At 39.3% G+C, this 22227-nt stretch overlaps 1 protein-coding gene across 1 annotated transcript; it reads left to right on the top strand.

Annotated features, from left to right (window-relative positions):
- Window positions 1-6704: 6704 nt before the first annotated feature.
- LOC146578945 (alpha-tectorin-like) lies at window positions 6705-21347 on the top strand. Its single transcript, XM_085259826.1, has 19 exons — window positions 6705-6850; window positions 7391-7466; window positions 11002-11093; window positions 11382-11606; window positions 12282-12356; window positions 12505-12610; window positions 12741-12870; window positions 13004-13241; window positions 13406-13556; window positions 13681-13768; window positions 13872-13934; window positions 14122-14321; window positions 15385-15516; window positions 15610-15797; window positions 15958-16106; window positions 17513-17758; window positions 17872-18034; window positions 19746-19838; window positions 21189-21347. Exons 2-18 carry the CDS (start codon window positions 7421-7423, stop codon window positions 19836-19838), a joined length of 2385 nt encoding a protein of 794 aa, XP_085115952.1. The 5' UTR covers window positions 6705-6850; window positions 7391-7420; the 3' UTR covers window positions 21189-21347.
- Window positions 21348-22227: the final 880 nt, after the last annotated feature.

Raw genomic sequence — 22227 nt, 5'->3', positions numbered from 1 at the left:
TACAGTGTATCACGGTCCTGGGTGATTTGACCAAATGTTTTTAAGTTTTTGGACTTTCGTTTTATTTATGTAAATATTCTATTTGACTCTTGGTTTACTTGTTTATGTGGTTTCCTGCATTTTCCTTGTGCCTTGATTTTAGCTACCCTTTCATTGGCTCATCCTTCAATTTAGTTTACCTGTGTCTCGTTATCCCCGGCTTTCTCCACTTCCCCTTCTCCGTGTACATATAGTGCTGTATTGGACTTTGAAGTCTGTTCATCTCATCTCTGTGTTTCTGCAAGCTTTACGTTTCAGTTGTTTATAGCTTCCCCCCCTTGAGCACACAGTTTTTGATGAAAACAGAGAGGTGTGACCATCAGTGTTGGTCAAGTTACTTGAAAAAAGTAATCAGTAACTAATTACTGATTACTCCCCCAAAAAAGTAATCCCGTTACTTTACTGATTACTTATTTTCAAAAGTAATTAATTACTTAGTTACTTAGTTACTTTTTAAAAACACGATTTACAACCTGAAGAGGTGATAAAGCTTTCAGCCCAATTCTACTTTTTCTGCATAATCCATCATACAAAATGTAATCAAATGGAAAAGTCTCTTTTTTTTAACTTGTTTTATCAGTTTTAATCTTTTAACTTTATGCATCAAGCAAAAATTTAATTATATGCAACATTCTCTGAGTTGAATAAATTAGTTTAACATTTAAACCTATTTTCTGCCCATTCCAGCACATAAAATAAAATATTTTTTGTGTTTACACTCACTCTTTCAAATAGATGCAAGTAAAACACAGCAGAAAATAAATAAAGTCAAAGACTCAGCGGTCCTGTTGCTCTATTTTCACCTGTAAAGCAGGACTGGGGGTAGGCGGAGGTTTACCCTGGTGCAGGTGAGCCGCAGCGGTCAGTTGAAGAATCCGCGAGTTTCTCTGTGAGTTTCCCATTACGTCGTTGCGCACTCGGTGCTTGCTTGGAAGTTTAGGGGTTTTTTTCGCTGTAAAAAGTTTTCTTCCCACACACAACGGACACTAATGTTTTTGTCACTTTTTATGGAATCAAACACAAAATAAGGTCAGTACTTCCACGCTTTAAACGCTGCACGCTCATACTCTCTCCCACAATCGATATATGATCCATTGTTGATCTGCACACAGCTGTTGTCACTAGCGGCGCACTCGCTTACGTCACTGTCGTGAGACATTCTCGCAAAAAAATCACGGTTTTAGTAACGCAGTAACGCAGCGTTCCTACGGGAAAGTAACGGTAATCTAATTACCGATTTTGCAATAGTAATCCCTTACTTTACTCGTTACTTGAAAAAAGTAATCAGATTACAGTAACGCGTTATAAGTAGCGCATTACTGCCCATCTCTGGTGACCATAGCAAACAGGATACTAATGTTGTAGGAGATGAGGCAAGCACTGAATTATTTTAAATCTTGTTAGGCAGAATTTAGAAGTTGACCACACATGTACACAATACTATGCACCCCAGATTATTTCAGAGCATTAAAAACAAAACAAAAACTAAGCTTTATGCAAAAAGACTACAAGAATTTCAGAATTTTTTGGGATGAGTTTTTGGGTTCACTTTCTCACAAGAAGAACGCCGGTGAGATTTGATCCAGGAGTTTAAATCTGTACCATGACCGCTTTCGTGCATTTTTCAGGATGTCAGTGGGGCAGTTTGAGGTTTGGTTAGCAGAGTTGGGAAGACATCTGTGGAGGCAGAGAAGTAATTTTAGGGAACTGACTGACAGGGAACAGGAGCAGCTTCTAGCTGTGTATCTGAGGTAAAATAAAGGCCTTAATACTTGCAGATGATTTTGAGCTTCTAGAAATAAATTGAACACATCATTTTTGAAGTGAGAAATGTATTTGGTGACTCAAAGTCCTCCTAGAAGCAAGTCCTTCCACTCAGTTTCTTAAAAGCCTCCTGACACTTTAAACATTAGAAAAATTTATTTCAGTTGGCTGTTTAATGTTTTTGCCAAGTACTCTTTAAAATACCAGAATAGAGAGGATGGAGGATTTAAGTTTATTAGATTGATCAGTATTGCTGAACTATGAAATATTTTGAGTGCAGTGTGTTTTTTGCATACAGGCATAACAGAATAGCTTTAGTGTTTTGTTTTTTAAACTTGAGAATGAACTTATACAAAATGCAGCAAGATATTCAAAAAACATTTTTAATGATTAAAAAATACACTATATCGGATTCATATCGGTATCGGACATATAAAGTGGTATCGTGCCATCTCTAGTATATACAGAATGTGGCAACTGAAGTATACACAGAGGGAAATTCAGGGAAGTGCAGACAGCCATGTAGAACGAGACCCAGCTGAACTAAATTATCAACAATGGCACAAGGAAAGCACAAGCACACCAACTCAATATAAACCAAAAATGTCATAATTATATGTCAAGTTTATTTCTAAAGTACATTTAAAAACTACAGCTGATGATTAAAGTTATGTACATCTAAAAGAAAATTCAAATAACATAAAACAGAGGACACAATCAAAGTTTAGGTTCAACAGTTTTTCCAAACAGTTAGAGTTGAAGCATTCGCAGAGACAACCCTGTGTTTCATCCCTGACCACCAAATACAGCACCGAGCTCCTGTCAGAGCTTCACACTGCAGTGATAAAGCTGTGCTGCACAGTGGGGACCTAAACATAATCATCAAATTAATGACAATGATAACACGATCACATGCTTAACTTGTTACAGACAAATATACACAATACACCTTTTACCTGACATCCTGTCAGAAAACACTGGAATTCACCCTACACCTAAAAATTTCCATGTATGGTGGATCCTAGATGCACTCCAGCTGTCGATGGTGTACTGCCCACAACTCAACAATGGCCTCTGGGAACAGACATAAATAAAAAGTTGTGTAATGTTCAATCTCACATCCTGTCCAACCTTTTGGAATGAGGTCTGTCACACTAGGTGTTTTGGCAAGATGCACTCCAGAAAACATGCCTGTCACCTTTTCATTGACATTGACATTAATTTTAATGTAAATCAAATTAATTTGATTTGCATTAATTAACATTAATTATGTGTAACCACATAATTTCCTCAGGGATTAATAAAGTATTCTGAATGTGTCATTTAGTTCACTAATTAGTAGCATTTACCTTCACGACAGTGGTGATGTCTTTCAATTTGTAGCACAGCAAGTTTTTTGTGTTTATGATTCTGTGAGAATCGCTCCACATGGTTTACCCAAAGTATGTTGATTTCCTCAAAATCAAATGTGAAATGCGCCCTTATATCTGCTCCTCCCAAGCCTTGACATTCTAGATGTCTCATCTCAAAATACCTAAAAATTGTCTTTGTGTCCTTGCATGATGATACTGTAACTAGTTTTGTGTTTTTGCAAATATTTTGTTGACTCTTCATAAATAAAGGAGGTTTTCACATAGTTCACTCAAGTAAAATTGTTAAAAGTTAAATTGTCTACATTCCCCACTGGTTCCTGGTCCCTAAAAAGGTACCGTCTGAGCAGAAGCAGATGTAGATTAAAGTTGTTGTAATATGATGGCATTAACTGGACTCTAACAGTGTGAATACACAGTCATCCCAAAGATGAGGTGCAGTGAGGGTGACACGAAAACTTTCAGTGCATGCAAAATGACATCATTGCACTGAAAGATCCTCATTTTACACTCGGCTCCACTAAAATCCCATCTTGATGCAGTCTGGCCAGTTTAAAATACGTGTTCTTGCACAAAAGCACAACCAGAATACCATAGTAAAATGTCATGTGATTGAAAAAGTGAGACTGTGATGAAGATGATGTACATACGACAAAAATTAAATTTTTGCAAGAAATGCATTTTGAAAGTACACATAGTGTACTTTCTGTGGTGCAGTTTGTTAGCCCGAGTACATAAGCATACGCCGACAGATGTTCACCATCAGAGAAGCATGTACAAACTTAACGGTTCTTGATTCAGAGCCCAAATGTCAGAGTAAAGGAAGGCTTTCAGAATGTAAAGTGCGTATTGTTGTTAGCTGTAATAAAATCCCAGTGGGAACAAAATGTACACTAAAGTCCTTATTATCCAAACTGTTCCACATCCTGTATCTGTGTCTACACCGAGTCAAAGCAACATGACGTATAATGGGGTTTTTCAGATGAGTGTGTTAAGGACTGATAACAACTACGTAACACTGACACGATTACCTGTAAACATGCTGTGTACTCAAATGCATCTTTTGATATTTCAGAGGGCTGATAAAGGGACTGTGGGAGCTTTTCTATCTGTTACACCCAATAATTCTGACATGAAGCTGATGCTAATGACACTTACTAGAGATTTTTGTCAAACATCAGAAAACCTGCTCACAAAGGATTGGATCAATGGGTCAGTGAGTCCAAAGACTAAGCACAATGATCCTTCTAACATCTTTAAATGTAATGACCAATATTTTACATCCTGTTATGTTCCCTCCATTCATCCGCTAAAATTTAAAATTTGGGTTAAAACTTTTCAAACTTCAACATGGCATGTGTAAACATACTAGTTTTCTTAAGTAAGCCTAAATTATTTCTGTTTCAGAATCTTATTGTCAAGAACAACAAAATTGTAATCAAACCCGTCCTGAAAAAAATACTTTTTTATTAAGCCACAGCTGTGCAAATGATCTAGTTTAACTTTAAATCCACAAAACTTGTGAAATAAGTTAAAACTGAGGATTATCTTTCAACTTACACAGATAAATTATGTCAAAACCAAAAGAAATCAGTTTAGACTTGAGAAAAAGACTTGCTGAGGCTCAGAAAGCTGGAGCTAAAAATACAACATTAACAATAATTTTCCAGGTGTCAAGAAGTGGAGTGAGAAGGATCATCGATACATTCAAAGACAGCCAGACAGTACAGAACAAGCCTGGCAGAGACTGGAAGGAATAGATCTCAAAGACTGGACAGAAAACTAGTGAGAGACGTGTCTAAAGACCCCAGAACAACCAACTCCTAGCGAACCTCGTCCCCACAGTGAAACACGGTGAGGATGCTTCATAGTGGAAGGAAACATGAAGAAAGAAAATGTGACAACCCTGAAGGAAAACATCAAGCAGTCAGCAGCAAAACTGTGCTTGGGTCTTCACTTTGTCTTCCAACATAACCGCAAAACAAAACAGACGTGGCTCCTTCAGGAGGCGATGAAAAACCAGCTCACAATGAGCATTACTGACTGGCCTGCACAAAGTCCTGACCTGAAGCCTGCTGAACATCTGTGGAGGGAACTGAAGACCGAGCTCCATAAAAGATGATCGTCAAATCTGGAGGTGCTTGAGAATTTTGCAAAAGAAGAATAGGCTGGGGTTACTCGGTTCAGGCTGTTATCCAACAGAGACCACACACAGCTGACTGTTAGCATCAGTGATGCTAATAATTCTGACCCTGCTAGTTTTGTGTTTTTGCAAAGTAAGAAGTAATGTGAGCATTCAAAATAAAACTAGGATGTTTGAACACGCTGTTTTAAACATTCCTGCTCTGTTTAATGAAATGTTCATTGAGCGACTAATGACCTACAGTGAAGTGATCATATTAGCCAGTGAAAGAGTGACATTATTCCATTTTTACCTATAACAGTTGTGGCCGATCTGTGTTTAATTCTGGGTAACTCACTCTTACTGCTTAATCAGTCTCTCTGTAGCTACTTAGAGTTGTGTTGCTGGCATATGCGACGTGCTTCTGACAAAAATTGATTAGTGTATTAATCTTTTGTTAATCTGTCAGCACAAGGAGTGAACTAAAGGAATTTTTGTTTGATACGATATCTCTGGCCTCAAACGTTCCAGCCTTGGGACTCTCCTCCATCTCTGCCATCTCTGTATCTTGGTGGCCTTGACGACTTTCTTGCCCGTGTGCACTTGTGTTTGCAGCCACGTGGTGATTAGAAAGCTGAGATTACGAACGGGACCGGGACAAGATGTTGGTCACTAGAAAAATCTCAGCAATCAAAATTCATAAGGAATTATTTCTAATTTTATTCCATTTAAGAAGACATAAATGTTATATGCTGAAAGGTTTCAAAAAACACCTGAAGCTCTCGGGGGCTTATTTCAGGTGTCTCTCTGTAAGAGGCTGATTCATCAGTGGGAGGTTCCCATCAGGTAGCTCCTCCAGCCCTCCTCTCTACCCCACTGGTTCCTGGTCCCTAAAAAGGTACCGTCTGAGCAGAAGCAGATGTAGATTAAAGTTGTTGTAATATGATGGCATTAACAGGACTCTAACAGTGTGAATACACAGTCATCCCAAAGATGAGGTGCAGTGAGGGTGACACGAAAACTTTCAGCACAAGGAGTGAACTAAAGGAATTTTTGTTTGATACGATATCTCTGGCCTCAAACGTTCCAGCCTTGGGACTCTCCTCCATCTCTGCCGTCTCTGTATCTTGGTGGCCTTGACGACTTTCTTGCCCGTGTGCACTTGTGTTTGCAGCCACGTGGTGATTAGAAAGCTGAGATTACGAACGGGACCGGGACAAGATGTTGGTCACTAGAAAAATCTCAGCAATCAAAATTCATAAGGAATTATTTCTAATTTTATTCCATTTAAGAAGACATAAATGTTATATGCTGAAAGGTTTCAAAAAACACCTGAAGCTCTCGGGGGCTTATTTCAGGTGTCTCTCTGTAAGAGGCTGATTCATCAGTGGGAGGTTCCCATCAGGTAGCTCCTCCAGCCCTCCTCTCTACCTGGGTGTGGACAGCAGGAAGGATCCAAATAAAGAGAGACGGACGGCTCACAGAGACACCATCACCAGACAGCCTCCTTAGCAGCAGCCTCCACCCTCCTCATCCTCCAACAGAGCTCCAGAAGGTAAGACGAGCTGCACGAGTAGAACAATAAAGAGTCACTGACGGGCATCTCTGTGGCTTTAACAGGATAAATAACAGACAGACGAAGGAGTGGGCAAAACTCGCACACTGACTTTTAGAACTTTTAAATGCCGAGTCCTCCTTTTAAAGGATAAATTCAGGGTTTTCGTTGGTTTTTTTGCTCATGATACGCATTCCTCCAGTCTTTTATTCATATTGTTATGTTTCTCTTCTTTGAAGTTTGGTGTTTAATGAGAAAATAAACTTAGATTCAGAGAGGAAATGTGCCAAGTGTTGGTGCAAGGAGACAAATTTCACTGACAGCTGAAGGAGCATGGAGATGTTTAACTCGCACAGTGATGATTGTTCAGTTAGTCTGTTTCTGTGACATCTTCAGAGTCATAATTTCAAACATTCTGCATGCTGGGATTTTCCTAACCTTACAGATGATGTACAGTAATAACTCCAAGTGTTACCATTTGATGTTTGTGCTACTTTCTGTCCAATCACAGACGTCCAACTGTGTTTTTTTTTCTTTCAGGTCTTTGTCAGGCGATTGGTTCCCTCCAACATGCTGTGCCCACTGCTCTTCCTGTCTGCATTCATTGTACTGGCAGGTAAGCATGCACCGCAGCTACTTTAAAAGTATCCTTACTAGACTTGAGTATTTGGTGATTAGTATTCAGGAACTGATAATCAGAGACTGAGGAACAAAGACCAAATGACCTGAAGTGAGGAGGGACAGTGAAGGCCATTTGAAGTGCTGATAATCTGACAAACATGGACAGATTTTCCTGGGATCCTTGCTTTCATATCTTTATTTTAGAATAAACAATCATACAAACAAACAAGCATTTTTAAAGAGTTCAAGGGATGTAGATCTCTGTCATCTGCCCATCCATCAATCTGATGGTTCATTAATTACATTCAACACGACTCCCTGAACTCTTTCAAACCCCCTGTCTTGTCTTTTAGTTTCTATGTTTTTCTCGTGGAAGGTTTGGCGCGTTTGACAATGCTATGGTCTTTTTTGCATTGAAAACACTGAGCTTTACTAACATTTTGCTCACATTTAACATGTTTGTGTCCTTAAAGGTCCAAACACAGTAAATATAGTTTTGGGTCTATGTGGAAGAAATTATTTCCTGTTTTCTGTTCACATTCAATTTAACTCACTCATCTTAAACTTTTCACGTAATAACTGAACATTTCAAGTCCTGTTTTTTGTTAATATTGAGTTATTTTCGTGGCATTTTGAACTAATAAGACTCAGACAAATTATAACCCCTAGTCCTGATCCTAAACTTGAGTTACTAAATTGAAATTTAAAGACAGTAAACCAAAAGTGTAACTTGCAGTTAACTGACAGCATTTTTTTCAGTGGCAGAAACAAGCTTCCATATTTACTGGATGCAGGAAGATAAAACTGTACCATGGGGAAAATATGGATCGCTACACACAAAAATAGCAGTGTGTGTGTGAAGAGAAAGGCACTGTAGAGAAATATATAGTACTAAAAGTTTATACTTCAAGCACTTCAGTTAGTAAAACTGAAAAATGTTTAACAAGGTCACCAATACAAATATCTGCTCTCTTTTAGAATAATATATTAATGCTTATAAAACAGAAAAGATGTGTTAAGATATCTGCAGCCAGCCAGGAGAAAATCAGCAAATAAAGTTGAGAATCTTTTTTTTTTCTTAACTGATACTCAGAGAAATACAAAAACATTACTTTGAGTTTGATTCCATAAAAAGTGACAAAAACATTAGATGTCATTGAAAAAGTTTAGACCCTCCTTACCCGCCATCAGACGCGTTACTGTAATCTGATTACTTTTTTCAAGTAACGAGTAAAGTAAGGGATTACTATTGCAAAAACGGTAATTAGATTACCGTTACTTTCCCGTAGGAACGCTGCGTTACTGCCTTACTAAAACCGTGATTTTTTTGCGAGAATGTGTCATGACAGTGACGTAAGCGAGCGCGACGTTGGTGACAACAGCTGTGTGCAGATCAACAATGGATCATATATCGATTGTGGGAGAGAGTATGAGCGTGCAGCGTTTAAAGCGTGGAAGTACTGACCTTACTTTGAGTTTGATTCCATAAAAAGTGACAAAAACATTAGCGTCCGTTGTGCGTGGGAAGAAAACTTCTTTTTACAGCAAAAAAAACCCCCTAAACTTCCAAGCAAGCACCGAGTGCGCTACCACGTAATGGGAAACTCACAGAGAAACTCGCAGATTCTTCAACTGACCGCGGCACACCTGCACCAGGGCAAGCATCCGCCTACCCTACTCCTGCTTCACAGGTGAAAATAGAGCAACAGGACCGCTAGTCTTTGACTTTATTTATTTTCTGCTGTGTTTTACTTGCATCTATTTGAAAGACTGAGTGTAAACACAAAAAAATATTTTATTTTATGTGCTGGAATGTGCAGAAAATAGGTTTAAATGTTAAACTAATTTCTTCAAGTCAGAGAATGTTGCATATAATTAAATGTTTTGCTTGATGCATAAAGTTAAAAGATTAAAACTGATAAAACAAGTTTAAAAAAAGAGACTTTTCCATTTGATTACATTTTGTATGATGGATTATGCAGAAAAAGTAGAATTGGGCTGAAAGATCTATCGCTTTATCACCTATTCAGGTTGTAAATCGTGTTTTAAAAAGTAACTAAGTAACTAAGTAATTAATTACTTTTGAAAATAAGTAATCAGTAAAGTAACGGCATTATTTTTTGGGGAGGTAATCAGTAATTAGTTACTGATTACTTTTTTCAAGTAACTTGACCAACACTGCTCGCCATACAGAGGTCCGAGGGATCTCCCAGAAATGGCCAAGCTCATTTCTGGAGAATAGGTGACTGATTTCATACCTGCTGATCTCTTACCCAGTGCAGGTTAGGTTTGCAGTATTAGTTACCATCATGATATGCCCCAGTCACACTTTCACAGGACAGAAAACCCAGCGTAAATAAGATTGAATCCACACTTTTAAGCTTAAATTTCAAAACTTACATTTAACTACTGATTTTATCTACTGTTCTGTTTTTATCTGTTTTGATTTTATATACTGTTTTGTTTGTTTGTTTGTTTGTTTGTTTGTTTGTTTGTTTGTTTGTTTGTTTGTTTGTTTTATTAGTTTCAGGTTGGCCATTCTTGTATTTTGCTCGTTTGTGTTGTTGTGTTTGCACATCTCTGTTGCTTGTGGGGCTCGCACACAAGAATTTCACTCGCATGTGCTGTGCCAGTGTGCCTGCACATGTGATGTGACAATAAAAAGTGATTTGATTTGATTTGATTTGTTAATTAGTTAGTTAGTTTATTTGCTTGTTTTAATCCATTTTAAATCGTGCTTTTTATTTTTTTTTTGTTTCTAATGTCTCTGTAAAGCACTTTGAATCACCTTGTTGTTGAATTGTGCTATACAAATAAACTTGCCTTGCCTTGCCTTGAATCCTGCTTCGTAGTGGACCTCCAGTCTTTGCATTTGGAGTTTTTTCCCTGTCCATATCTGTCTGTTACTGGTTTTTCAGCTTCACCCTGATTATCTGTGAGTCCCTGTCATGTATTTCATACATTTTGTTTTACTTTGTTTTAGCCTCACTGGCACTCTGAATGTTATCAACTCATCATATTCAGATCAAAACAGCTCTCATTCTCTTTTCCAAACACTGCATAGCTGATCTATACAATGCAATATCTGAAGTTACAACATAGTAACATTTCTGTACTTTAGTGTTTAGGCCTGTCGTGAGAGTACATGTTAATGTACTACCGTAACATAGATAAGACTTCATAAGTCCCCATATATCCATCAACCCTATTTCTTTAGCAAAATAATTTGAATAGTTGTTTTACACCAGCTATGAGACTGATCATGACCTATCCGGCTGTCCATCGCTGCATCGAGTATGCTCTGCTATTACAAATGAGAGTGTAAAGTGAGTAAGTAATAAAAACGTTAAGTCTACTATACCCATCCATATAAGTTCCCCAAGTTTAACTTGTAATCTACCCTCCTTTTCCAAGATTTTGGCAACTTGTACGAATACTTTGTTTCTACAAACGCGTGAATGTGAACCTTTGTTTGTCCTAACAGCTAACAGGCTGCAGCTCACACCTCTCACGTGTGTCTGTGTCTTCAGGTGCTGAGCAACAGACAATCAGTGAGTCTTCAGTGTTGGACATCAGCTCATGTCCCATCACATATTATGGACAGAAGTACGAGAAGCTCTATGTGAGTAGGATGAAGCCTGATGTTTTAGCAGAGCTTTATGTGTTGTTGCTGTTTAATCTCCACCTGTAGCAGAGATGATGTTTGCAGACTGAGTGAAGAGTTCAGAGATCAGCGTCTTATTAATGTCCTCTGCAGTGATGCTGAGTATGTAACCATCACCTGATGCAGCTTCCTGAAGAAGAGCGAGAGCTCTGACTGAAACCTGAGCACCAACAGTTCAGCTGTACATGACAGAAAAACCCACAAAATATTTTGCTATTTGATTTGTTGTGTCTCTGATTTTTACAGGCGAACTTCACAAGAGAAGAGATTGCGTTCTGTTTTGACAAGTTTTACAACCCTGGGAATAAAGGCGACTGCATCGTGGGGAGCTCACCTGACAAAAGGAGAGCAGTTCTTTCTATAGTTCAAGCAGATTCTTTTCTTGAACGTTGGATTAGAACTAAAACACAAACAATTCAGAACAGTTTGAGATGCAGTGTGAAAATAATCATGCCGATCCGCCATTTAACGGTGAGTCCTGCTCTGTATCACAAAGCCTGAAGGGTGTGCCTAAAATTAATAGTTTCAATCAACACTGAAAACAAACATAAAATGAAAAATGTTTTTTTTATTTTTTATTTTTTAAAGGGACATTGTAGACTAATTAACATGAGTATGTAAGATGCAGCCGTACAGGCTAGTTTTCACCTGAAGGGTGAAGGAAAACCAAAGATGCAAAGGCATCTAAGCGTAGACAGGAGACAGGACCAACGCATGTGAATGGTAAAAGTAATGCATAATCATAACCAAACAAACTAAACATCAAAAGCAACTATTAAAGATTGAAAACAGAGGCACTTTAAGACAATACAGACCATGAAAACAGAGACTTGCATGGATACCACTTCAGTATATGACAACATGTTGGATTATGATCGTGTTTGTTTAAAAATCACTTTTTCTGCTATTTTTGTTGCTAGCAGAAGGATTGGTCTGATGATTGGTTATATAATCACCTGATTTAAAAACATGTGTGATGACTGTAGTTTTTATAGCATATGGAAACACTCCATTATGAAATTCAAAATGTTTTAGCAATGCAGCTCAACAGGCCCAATGTTAATGTTGTGAACCTGAGCTTTTCTAAACACTTTCAGATGAAACTTCTTCACAGTGACTGAATCTTTCCTGTTAACCTGTTTACAGATGATCTTAAACCTATTCAACTTTGGGACAGAAGCAGCTCTGAGTTTGGAAGCACATGGCACTGGTTTAGTGGCGGTGAGTCTGTGTGTATATGAACAATAACACTTTGACGTAATATGTTAAATACTTTATATTTAATGCCAACATTTGTGTCTGTTTTCAGCTTGATGTCAGTTCTTTCTGCTCTGTGATTATAACATTAGCTGTGTTTGTTTCTGTTTAGCTCCAAACTCGGGTCAGTGATTTCGTAATCGACACATTAGCGGTTAATAACGTTCTTAACAAGTATCATAATTATACCGTAGATATCAGTGGATGCAGACACTCAGGTTAGTGAATCTTAAACTCCTACCGTGACTTTGGGATTATGTAATTCTGAAAGATTTGATTGTTACTGTTTTATTTGCACTTACAGTTGGAAAACTGTTGAACTAAAGTGAAGCCTCTATCTCTTCCCAGGTACTGTGTATATACCTGGTACTGTGGTCAACTCTGACCCAGAAATCTGCTCCAATGTCACCTGTTCTGAGACTGCAACCCTCCAGACCTCTGGTTGTGGTCCATTGGAGTATTGTCAAGGCAACGGCATGTAAATATTTTCTCTTCATATTTTGTTACTAAAAGGTTCTACAGTGAAATAACTTAAGAAATAGAGGGTCCCCTGCGGTAACCTTCTTTGGCAGCAACTCATGGTGATGTTTGTGGTTGGTTGCCTTTATCAGCTGCGTGTCGGCCTCCACCTGCACTGTGACCGGCCCCACTGTCATCGACGTCCACGGCCATATGAACTCCATCCAGGATCGCTGTGCGTACTCTCTGTTCTCGACTCCGTCACTCCCAGACTTCCTTGTTCTGGGGAACTTCAGGGACAGACGTCGTAAAGATGTGAGCTTTTTGGACAGTGTGACGCTGCGTGTGGACGGGCATGACATTCACCTGGAACAAGGTGGGAGAGTTCAGGTAAGCGACCTACAGCCACAGTTCATGTGTCAGAGTGGAGTCTGATCCAAAGTCCTCCCTCATCCTCTGCTGAACTCAGTGGTTGTTGCTGTGAAATCAGCCTGTTTGTGTGTTTGACATGTTTCACTCAGTGTTTCCACCACTTTGTCTCTGCTGTGATGCAGCTGGACGACTCCACACTGACCCTCAGCAGCTCATCTCAGCTGGTTCACGGTGTGCAGCTCTCTAAGGACCAAACTGGAGTCACTGCCGAACTCACCAAACTCAGCATCTCTGTCTTCTTTGATGGCGACACCGCACAGATCGTCTTAAAAGGTACAGAAAATAAAGTTTAACTCATGTAATGTAAACTGTAAACTGTGCTGTTATTTATTCTTCTGTGTTTGTCCAGTTTGAATATTGATGCTGATCTGACTCATTCTGTCCTGATCCTGTGCAGGACCTGCTGGTTCATCTGTGGAGGGTCTGTGTGGAAACTCCAGCAGGTCTCTGAGTGACCTGAGGCTCTCTGAGTACAGCTCCACCAGGTAAGACCGCATCACAAGCTCAGAGTCCCTCTGACTGCTGCTGATGTTGCAGATATTCTGTTTTTATAAAGGAGCCTGAACTTTGTTGTTTGTCGCCCCCTAGCTGTGAGATGCAGTACAGTGAGCCTGCTGACAGCACGATCAACTGCACCAGTGTGACTGAACGGTGAGCAGACTGATCCACAAGGCAGGATCTGTTTACCCTTTGACGTAATAAAAAACATGTGTGTTGATCTGTCTTGTAAATTACATGGTACATCACATGTGACTGTAGCATAGATGGAAGATAAACACAACTGATTACAGATTATTATTTTATTGTCTTCAATTTTGTTTCTCTATCTGTGGTACAGCTGTAATCTCCTGAAGGAGGCGCCCTTCTCCTCCTGTAACACTGACATCGACCCAGAGCCCTACATAACCGCCTGCACCGACACTTTGTGTAAATATCCTGCGGTGAGCGGACTCAACTGTCAGTTCCTGAAGGCCTACGCCAGAGCCTGCAGTCAACACAACCACGCTCTGGATGGCTGGACATCAAAGACCGGCTGCTGTAAGATGTTAATAAGACCTTAATAAGACGTCAGATTGTCACTGATTTCTAGAATCGATTCAATTCTGATTCGATTTGATTTGAATCGGGGAAATTTGGCCTCAGACAGTCAGAAATATTATAATTCAGATCATGCATTGGTACATTTCTATATTTTTATATCCATAAAAAGAAAGCTGACACTTGCGAGACTTTATCAAATATTGAAGATACTTATTATCTAGACGGAGGAATAATCACACGTGGGGCATCGGCTTTCATGGGAACATTCACACCAAAAGGTGACTTTGTTTATTGAACTCTCGCGTATACTCCGCAGCATAACAGGAAGCATCCTTTCAAAATAAAATCACAACAGATGACAATGAGGGCATACCTATTAACTAGCTCAACAAAACTGTTCTTGAAGTAGACTGAGAGAGAGAGAGAGAGAGAGAGAGAGAGAGAGAGAGAGAGAGAGAGAGCTGTGCATGAAGTGTGATTGTATCGTGGTGGAAGCAAAACAGCAAAAGTAAGAGGGAATTCACGTCGATGTTTATCAAATGTGAAGCGTAGTTTGCTGCTTCTTTTGTGCTGGTTCAGTGAAAACCTGCAGCTTCGGAATCTAGCGTAAAAAATACGTACACACAAAGCGTGGACCCGCCGAAACATCAGAATCAGCGAGCTGTCGGCTTTCAGCTCCAGTCCGTGCCGTCGGGTGAGAAAGGCAACATCTCACTGATTCTGATCCTGATCCGCGGGTCCGCGCTTTGTGTTTACGTCTTTGTGCAGAATCCATGTACCTGCTCTCATTTACTGTTTTAGCTGTTTGGTGGTTGTTGAAATTTTGTGAGGTTTAACCTGAGATTCTGGCTTTTCGGGCAAATTAAAATTTAGATTAAAAAATCGATTCAGGATTTTAATGAATCGATATCACGTTATCCAAGCTAGAATCGATTTTAATCGATAAATCACTAATCAAAACCCACCCCTATTAATAAGCTCTCCTTTGTTAAAGAACTGAACTGTGGATTTTTAGAGCTCCCATGTTTTCAGGATAATAGATGAGTGTGTTCCTCTGTAGCCTCTGAGGCCTTCTGTCAGGACAGGACCTGCAGCGATCACGAGTTCTGTGGTGAGAAGACGGTCAGTGGTGACACTCGCTGCTTTTGTCGGGCCATTTTTGCCTCCAAGTACCAAGCAAACAACTCTTTGGGTACGACAGCTGTGACATCACCATGACAACAGGGCTGAATAATGTAGGAAAGCTTCTAACTGTGATTTTTCTGACTGATATTGTGACGTTCAGGTGATGCAACGGTCTGCAAGGAGAACTCTGCTTCACTAACTCTGGTCGGTTGTCTCCTGGAGGACAAAGACATCAATTACTCTGCTTTACACCTCAACGACCCGACCTGCAGGGGTCGGGTGGACAAGCTCACCCACATGGTGACCTTCAGCTTCAACAGCAGCAACAGATGTGGGACGGTGGTCACGGTGGGTTTCATCTCCTGCTGTTTAAGCTTTGATCTCTGTGAATTCTAAAATTTTTGGTCATCTGAAGTTTATACCAGTCAGTCAACATCTTAAACAGTATCAGATGTTAAAGATGAAACAATGAAGAACTTGCTTAGTATCTGATTATGTGACCCTGCAGACCAACAACAGCTACATCATCTATAAGAACACCATCAGGAGCCAGAATTACTCTGACGTCATCACTCGCAAAGACCAAGTCCAGATCGACTTCTCCTGTGTTTACAGTCAGCCGAACATCAACACTGCAACCTTCAGAATCAGAGACTGGTTTGTAGTGGCTGCTAGGTATTGTTTGAATATTTGTTAAAATGTGGGCATTGCTAACAGTGCAAGTATTTTAAGATGTTGGGATTAGGGCTGCTCGATTATGGCAAAAATGATAATCACAATTATTTTCACTGAAATTGAGATCTCGATTATTTGACGATATTTATTTAACCCTTACGACCTACTATAGAACCAAGTCCGCCAGAGCTTATATTATTTTTTTACATGTTGTAGTGCCATTTGTGGGAGCATTTCAAGTTGCTATACAACTATTATAGCCCATATTTTAATAATATGTATGCATTAAGTCCATAGTAACTACATTAATTGCAAAAAAGTGCAATAAACTACAAAAAACATTGAAAATCATTTTTGTTTTTTTTACATATATTTCTACTTGGAGAAATTTAAGAGGTTTATCCCTCAAAACTTTAAATACAAAAAAGTTGCAAAAAATAGTTTACAACAACAGGAAATTTATTTTGAGTGTCTTCATAGTTTTATTTTGGAGATACACCAATTTTTATATACTGCAGGAAAAACGAAAAAACAATCCTAGCATGTGCATCAAAATAAACTATTTCCAGCAGTGCAATTCGAGTTCTAAGCATCCCAGAAACTATTCAGAAAAGTCAAACATGACCAGTATAGGCTTTTAAGCCCTACAAGTAAAAAACTACATTTTCCGCGAAAATGACGTCATTTCCGGTTTCGGGCAGGAAATGGCGGACATGCGATAGTTCCCGCTGACGTCTGTTTCACTGTGGGAAGTGTTACGAACAGCTGATCGGATCGGCAAAGCGTGTTTCTGGAATATTATGTTTTTGTTCCTGCAAGCGCTTTTTATGCAATTTTTGCAAAGCTTTATGTGGAAGGAAACCGTGACTGAGGACAAGCTGATGGAATAAGATGTAAGTACAACTCCTCTGGTTTCATATGCAAAAAAAACTTATTGCGCTAGCTTACACGGCTCAGGGTTCTTCAGGGATTTAAAAATAGTTACACAAAACGGAGCGTGCTGCTCTGACCGGATTTAAAGGGTAAACAATGACTTTAAAAAATAATATAAAATAGTGTGCAACACCACTGAAGTTTTTTTTAACCTCTCTTTTCAACCAACGGCAGTCACTCTCCTCTCCAAATAACTTCTGCTTAGCTTTCCGAGCTTCCCTCGGGTCCTCTTAATCAGCGGTCTCCACCCTTTTTTGCGCCACGGACCGGTTTATGCCCGACAATATTTTCACGGACCGGCCTTTAAGGGTAAATGAGGGAGGGGCTAATAATCGGCTCAGTCATTTTTAATGATCGTTAAAAGCCCAGATCGTAATCGTGATTAAAATTCGATTAATTGAGCAGCCCTAGTTGGGATTGTTGTTAACAACAGTGTAAATGTGTGCATTCTGCAGGTCCGTTGCACAGCGCATCACATCTGGAGCTTGGAATTACACTCTGACTATCAAGGCCTACACTGATGCCGGCCACACACAACTTGTGGAGTGGAACAGTGAATTGCAGTTGAACGAGAAAATCTGGATGGTGTTGAAGACCGATGGCTTGGATGGAAGCATGGTCAGTGTGGTGACCGACTCCTGCTGGGCAACTGACAAGGCATCACCCACCAGCAGTCCAAGACATGATCTGATCATTAACGGGTGAGAGAAACTCAGAGGTGGTGGTTGCTCGCTGCTGCTCAGAGATTAATTCAACTCCTTTTGATCACTATTATGGACTCCTGAACAAAGTTTATTTTCCTGCTTATGATCAGCTGTGCAAACCCTGCTGACCCGACGGTGCAGGTGGAGGAAAACGGACTGGCAACCTCCACTTACTTCTCCTTCAACATGTTCCGGTTCACTGGGGGCTCTAGTGACATCTTCCTTCACTGCCAACTCCACCTGTGTCCCAAACAGGGGAACAACTGCATCCCGGTACGCAAATGTTCATAGAAAGATATACCAAATCTGGCCATCTTTTCTGATTTCATGAGACATTGCTCTGCACATAGACATTTCTCTTCAGTGTGCAAATGTTCAAACACTGAAGCGCATTATTTACTGTTCCTTATCCATAGTGTCTTTTGCTATTGATGTCCAAATAGCTTCTAGATGTCCACAGAGAATTGGTTTGCATAAAACGAGCTGTCTTTGAATACATTAAATCTCAAATCTGCTCAACAGAACTGAAGTCTGACCTTTCGCTTCGCCATTTCATCAGGTCCAGAACTTCACATTCTTTTTTCTTGGTCAAATAGTGTCTGCACAGCTTTGACTTATGATTGGGGTCAATGTCTTGTTGGTATATGAACCCACGACTAATCAGCTCCGGTCCAGAAGAGACTCCATAATGCACTAAAATGTTGTGGTAGACTTTCTTGTCCATGACACCATAGATTTTTTTTTTCCTAATTTGCCCGAGCTGTTAGATATGGGTGCAGTGCATCAAGCATTAACCCTTTAAAGGCGGTCGGAGCAGCAACGCTCCGTTTTGCGTAACTATTTTTAAATCCCTGTAGAACCGGAACCATGTAAGCTAGCACAATAATTTTGTTTTGCATATGAAACCGGAGGGGTTGTACTTACATCTTATGCCATCAGCTTGTGCTAGGTCACGGTTTCCTTCCACATATAGCTTTGCAAAAATTCCATAAAAAGTGCTTGCAGGAACAAAAATGTAATATTCCAGAAACACACTTTGCCAATCTGATCAGCTGTTCGTAACACTTCCTACATTGAAATAGACGTCAGCGCGAACGATCGCATGTCCGCCATTACCTGCCCGAAACCGGAAGTGACGTCATTTTCGCGGAAAATGTAGTTTTTTAGTTGTAGGCCTTAAAAGCCTATACTGGTGTTTTTAAAAGTCATGTTTGACTTTATGCTTTTCTGAATAGTTTCTGTGATGCTTAGAACTCAAATTGTACTGCTTTAAATAGTTTATTTTGATGCACATGCTGTTTTCTTTGCAAATTTGCATTATAGGATTGTTTTTCAATTTTTCTGCAGTATATAAAAATTGGTGTATCTCAAAAATAAAACTATGAAGAGACTCAAATTAAATTTCCTGTGGTTTTAAACTATTTTTGCAACTTTTTCGTATTTAAAGTTTTGAGGGATAAACCTCTTAAATTTCTCCAAGTAGAAATATATGTAAAAAAAACAAAACAAAAACGATGTTCAATTTTTCTGTAGTTTATTGCACTTTTTTGCAATTTATGTGGTTAATATGGATTTAATACATAAATATTATTAAAATTTGGGCTATAACAGTTGTATTGATGTATAGCAACTTGAAATGCTCCCAAAAATGGCACTACAGCATGTAAAAATATAAAGTAAGCTTTGGCGGCCTTGGTTCTATGGTAGGTCTTAAAGGGTTAAAAGGTTCTTCAGCTTTTGAAAATGCTGTTTCTGATGCTGTTCATTGTTATCACCGGAATTCATCATTTTTAAAAGATGAATCGACCCATATATAATAGATGCTGATCGACTTTCAAAGACTACTATCATCAGATTCAATAAAAATGTTATAATTGGAGGGTTTTGACACAAAAGATGAAATGTTTGCTGTCAGTGGCTTCAGTCCTAAATGAATGGATCACTCTTGGTTTTGTAAAGCCTGGACTTTGTCTTTAACTTCCAGACGTGTAACACACCTGGTCGGGTACGCAGATCTGCCAGTTTGACATATGAACCTGAAGCTCCAGCCTTCATCAGCGTGTCCTGGACTTATTAGGTAAGGTACAATCGGCTTTTGTGATTTACCATCATATATGTTATGTGGTGATTGCTGAAGAGAACAGTGAAGTTTAAGTAAGAAATTCAGAAAGAGGAAAAATGCCTGAGGAAACCTCACTGGTGGAGGTGGAAAGAGACATTACAGATATGTTAGCAATTTTTACTGGAGTTAAGTTTTCTGCCCACCTAAACTGATGGGTTTGTATTTCCAACTTTGCCTGATAAGCTGTTGAGTGAATAAAATGTCCTAGTTTATACAGTGGTTCAAAAAGGTGTTTCCCCCCTTCCTGATTTGCTATTTCCTTTGTAGATTTGTCACACTTAAATGTTTCAGATCATCAAAAGAATTTAAATTTAAAATTTTAAGAGGAAAAAACCTACATGGCCCTGTGTGAAAAAGTGATCGCTCCCTTAAACCTTATAACTGGTCGGGCCAAACTTAGCAACAACAGCTGAAACGAAGCGTTTACCATAAATGGCAGTCTGTCTTGTACAGTGCTGTGAATGAATTTCGGCCCGCTCATTTTTGCAGAATTGTTGTAATTTAGCCACATTGGAGGATTTTCAAGCCTAAACCACCTTTTTGAGGTCATGCTACAGCATCTCAATCAGATTCAGGTCAGGAATTTGACTTTGGCCACTCCAAAGTTTTCATTTTGTTTTTCTTAAGCCATTGAGGTGGACTTGCTGTTGTGCTTTGGATGATTGTCCTCCTGCAGAACCCAAGTGAGAATATACGGCCATCTGTTCGTGATCTCAGCTTGAGGTCAAGAATCGTTCTTTTGTGACCTCCTGGATGAGTTGCTGATGCACTCTTGCAGTAATTTTGGTAGGCTGGCCTGTGAAAGTTCATCACTGTTCGAGGTTTTGTCCATATGTGGATAATGGCTCTCACCGTGGTTCACTGAAGTCCCAAAACCTTAGAAATGGCCTTCTAACCCTTTCCAGACTGAGAGATGTCACCTACTTTGTTTATCAGCCGTTTCTTTGGATCGTGGTATGTTGTTTTGCTTTTTGAGATCTCTTAGCTTGCTTCAGTTTGTTAGAAAATTTCTATTTAATTACAAATACTTTTTCATACAGGGCCATGTTATCTTTGTCTAATATTTAAATTTTTTGATGATCTGAAACACTTAAGAGTGACAAATACACAAAAAATAGGAAATTAGGAAGGGGGCAAACACTTTTTCACACCACTGTACGTCACCTGACAGTCCAGCATCAGGGCAGAGGTCATCCTCAAACACAGATGATTCCAACAGAAGAACTGGGATATGATTTGTGAAAAGGAGCCAAGGTCTGTGACAGAAAGAACAGCAGTCACAGTTTACTCTGGTTGTCTTCTCAGGTGGTTTCCACGGTGACTTTGATGGACTGACTGACCAACCGAGTGCTGACCTAATGTGACAGTGTTCGCAGAGACAAGAGACATGCTGCTTTTATCCATCTCCTTTATACTTGTACTATTTCTGCTAAAGGATGGAAAAATAAAGCGTGTGGTAACCAGTCTGTGTTTTTCCAGAATTTCATTACTTCTACTTTTTGGCTCTGAAACTGTTCAGCTTGAACTCCAGTCTTTTCAGCTTTAATGAATATTTCCTGCAATACATTCAGAGGCTTTGAAAAGCTGACGGGCTTAGAAAAATGAAAAGATGTGCACTAATATTAGTGTTACAGACACCACCCATTCATTCCACATTTAAACATACAGTTGTGGTCAGAAGTTTATATACACTCATCATGAATGTCATGGTAATTTGTTTTTTTAAAATAATTTATTGGAACTGACCTTTTTCGATGGTGGAATGATGGTATAGCATACATCTTTAATTACTTTAAAAAATAAGAGCTGGGTGCTCAAGTTTGAATTTATTTGGAATTTTCTCTAATTCACACAGGGTCAAAAACTATGCATAAAGACTTAAATATATACTTACATCCTCACTAGTATTTGGTTAAATGTCTCAGAAGGTTTGACCTCAACCAAACACTTTTGGTATCCATCAACAAGCTTCTGGCATAATTCAGGCTGGATAATTGACCATTCATCATGGCAGAATTGGTAGAGTTTATTTCAATTGGTTAGTTTCCTCGCAAAGACCTGGCTTAGCTAATGTGAGCTAATGTGCTTTATCCATTTGAATCGAGTTTTCGTTCGTGTTTGGGATCGTTGTCAAGTAAAAAAAAAAGGAGAGTCCTGTATTATTGCATCCACATTGTGTAATGTACCAGTAGCAATAGTGTAAAAGCAGCCCCAGAGCATGACGCTACCACCATGCTTGACGGCCGCTGCAGTGCTACTCCTCCAAACACACCACCTGTCATTTTGGCCAAATAGTTCAACCTTTGTCTAATAATAATAATAATGGATTGTATTTATATAGCGC

Source organism: Mchenga conophoros, linkage group LG3 (assembly GCF_057382185.1).
Source record: "Mchenga conophoros isolate Kocher_MC1m ecotype Shallow Benthic linkage group LG3, M_conophoros_male_GT1.1, whole genome shotgun sequence".
Taxonomy (NCBI): Eukaryota; Metazoa; Chordata; class Actinopteri; order Cichliformes; family Cichlidae; genus Mchenga; species Mchenga conophoros.
Note: the sequence above shows the minus strand (reverse complement) of the source record. Positions and strands in the feature narration are given on the sequence as shown.

Coding starts and splice junctions, on each gene's coding strand:
- LOC146578945 (XM_085259826.1), top strand. CDS start 7,421: ATGCTGTGCCCACTGCTCTTCCTGTCTGCATTCATTGTACTGGCAG. Junction 13,242..13,405: donor AACAAGGTGGGAGAGTTCAG/GTAAGCGACCTA, acceptor GCTGTGATGCAG/CTGGACGACTCCACACTGAC. Junction 13,769..13,871: donor TCTGAGTACAGCTCCACCAG/GTAAGACCGCAT, acceptor GTCGCCCCCTAG/CTGTGAGATGCAGTACAGTG.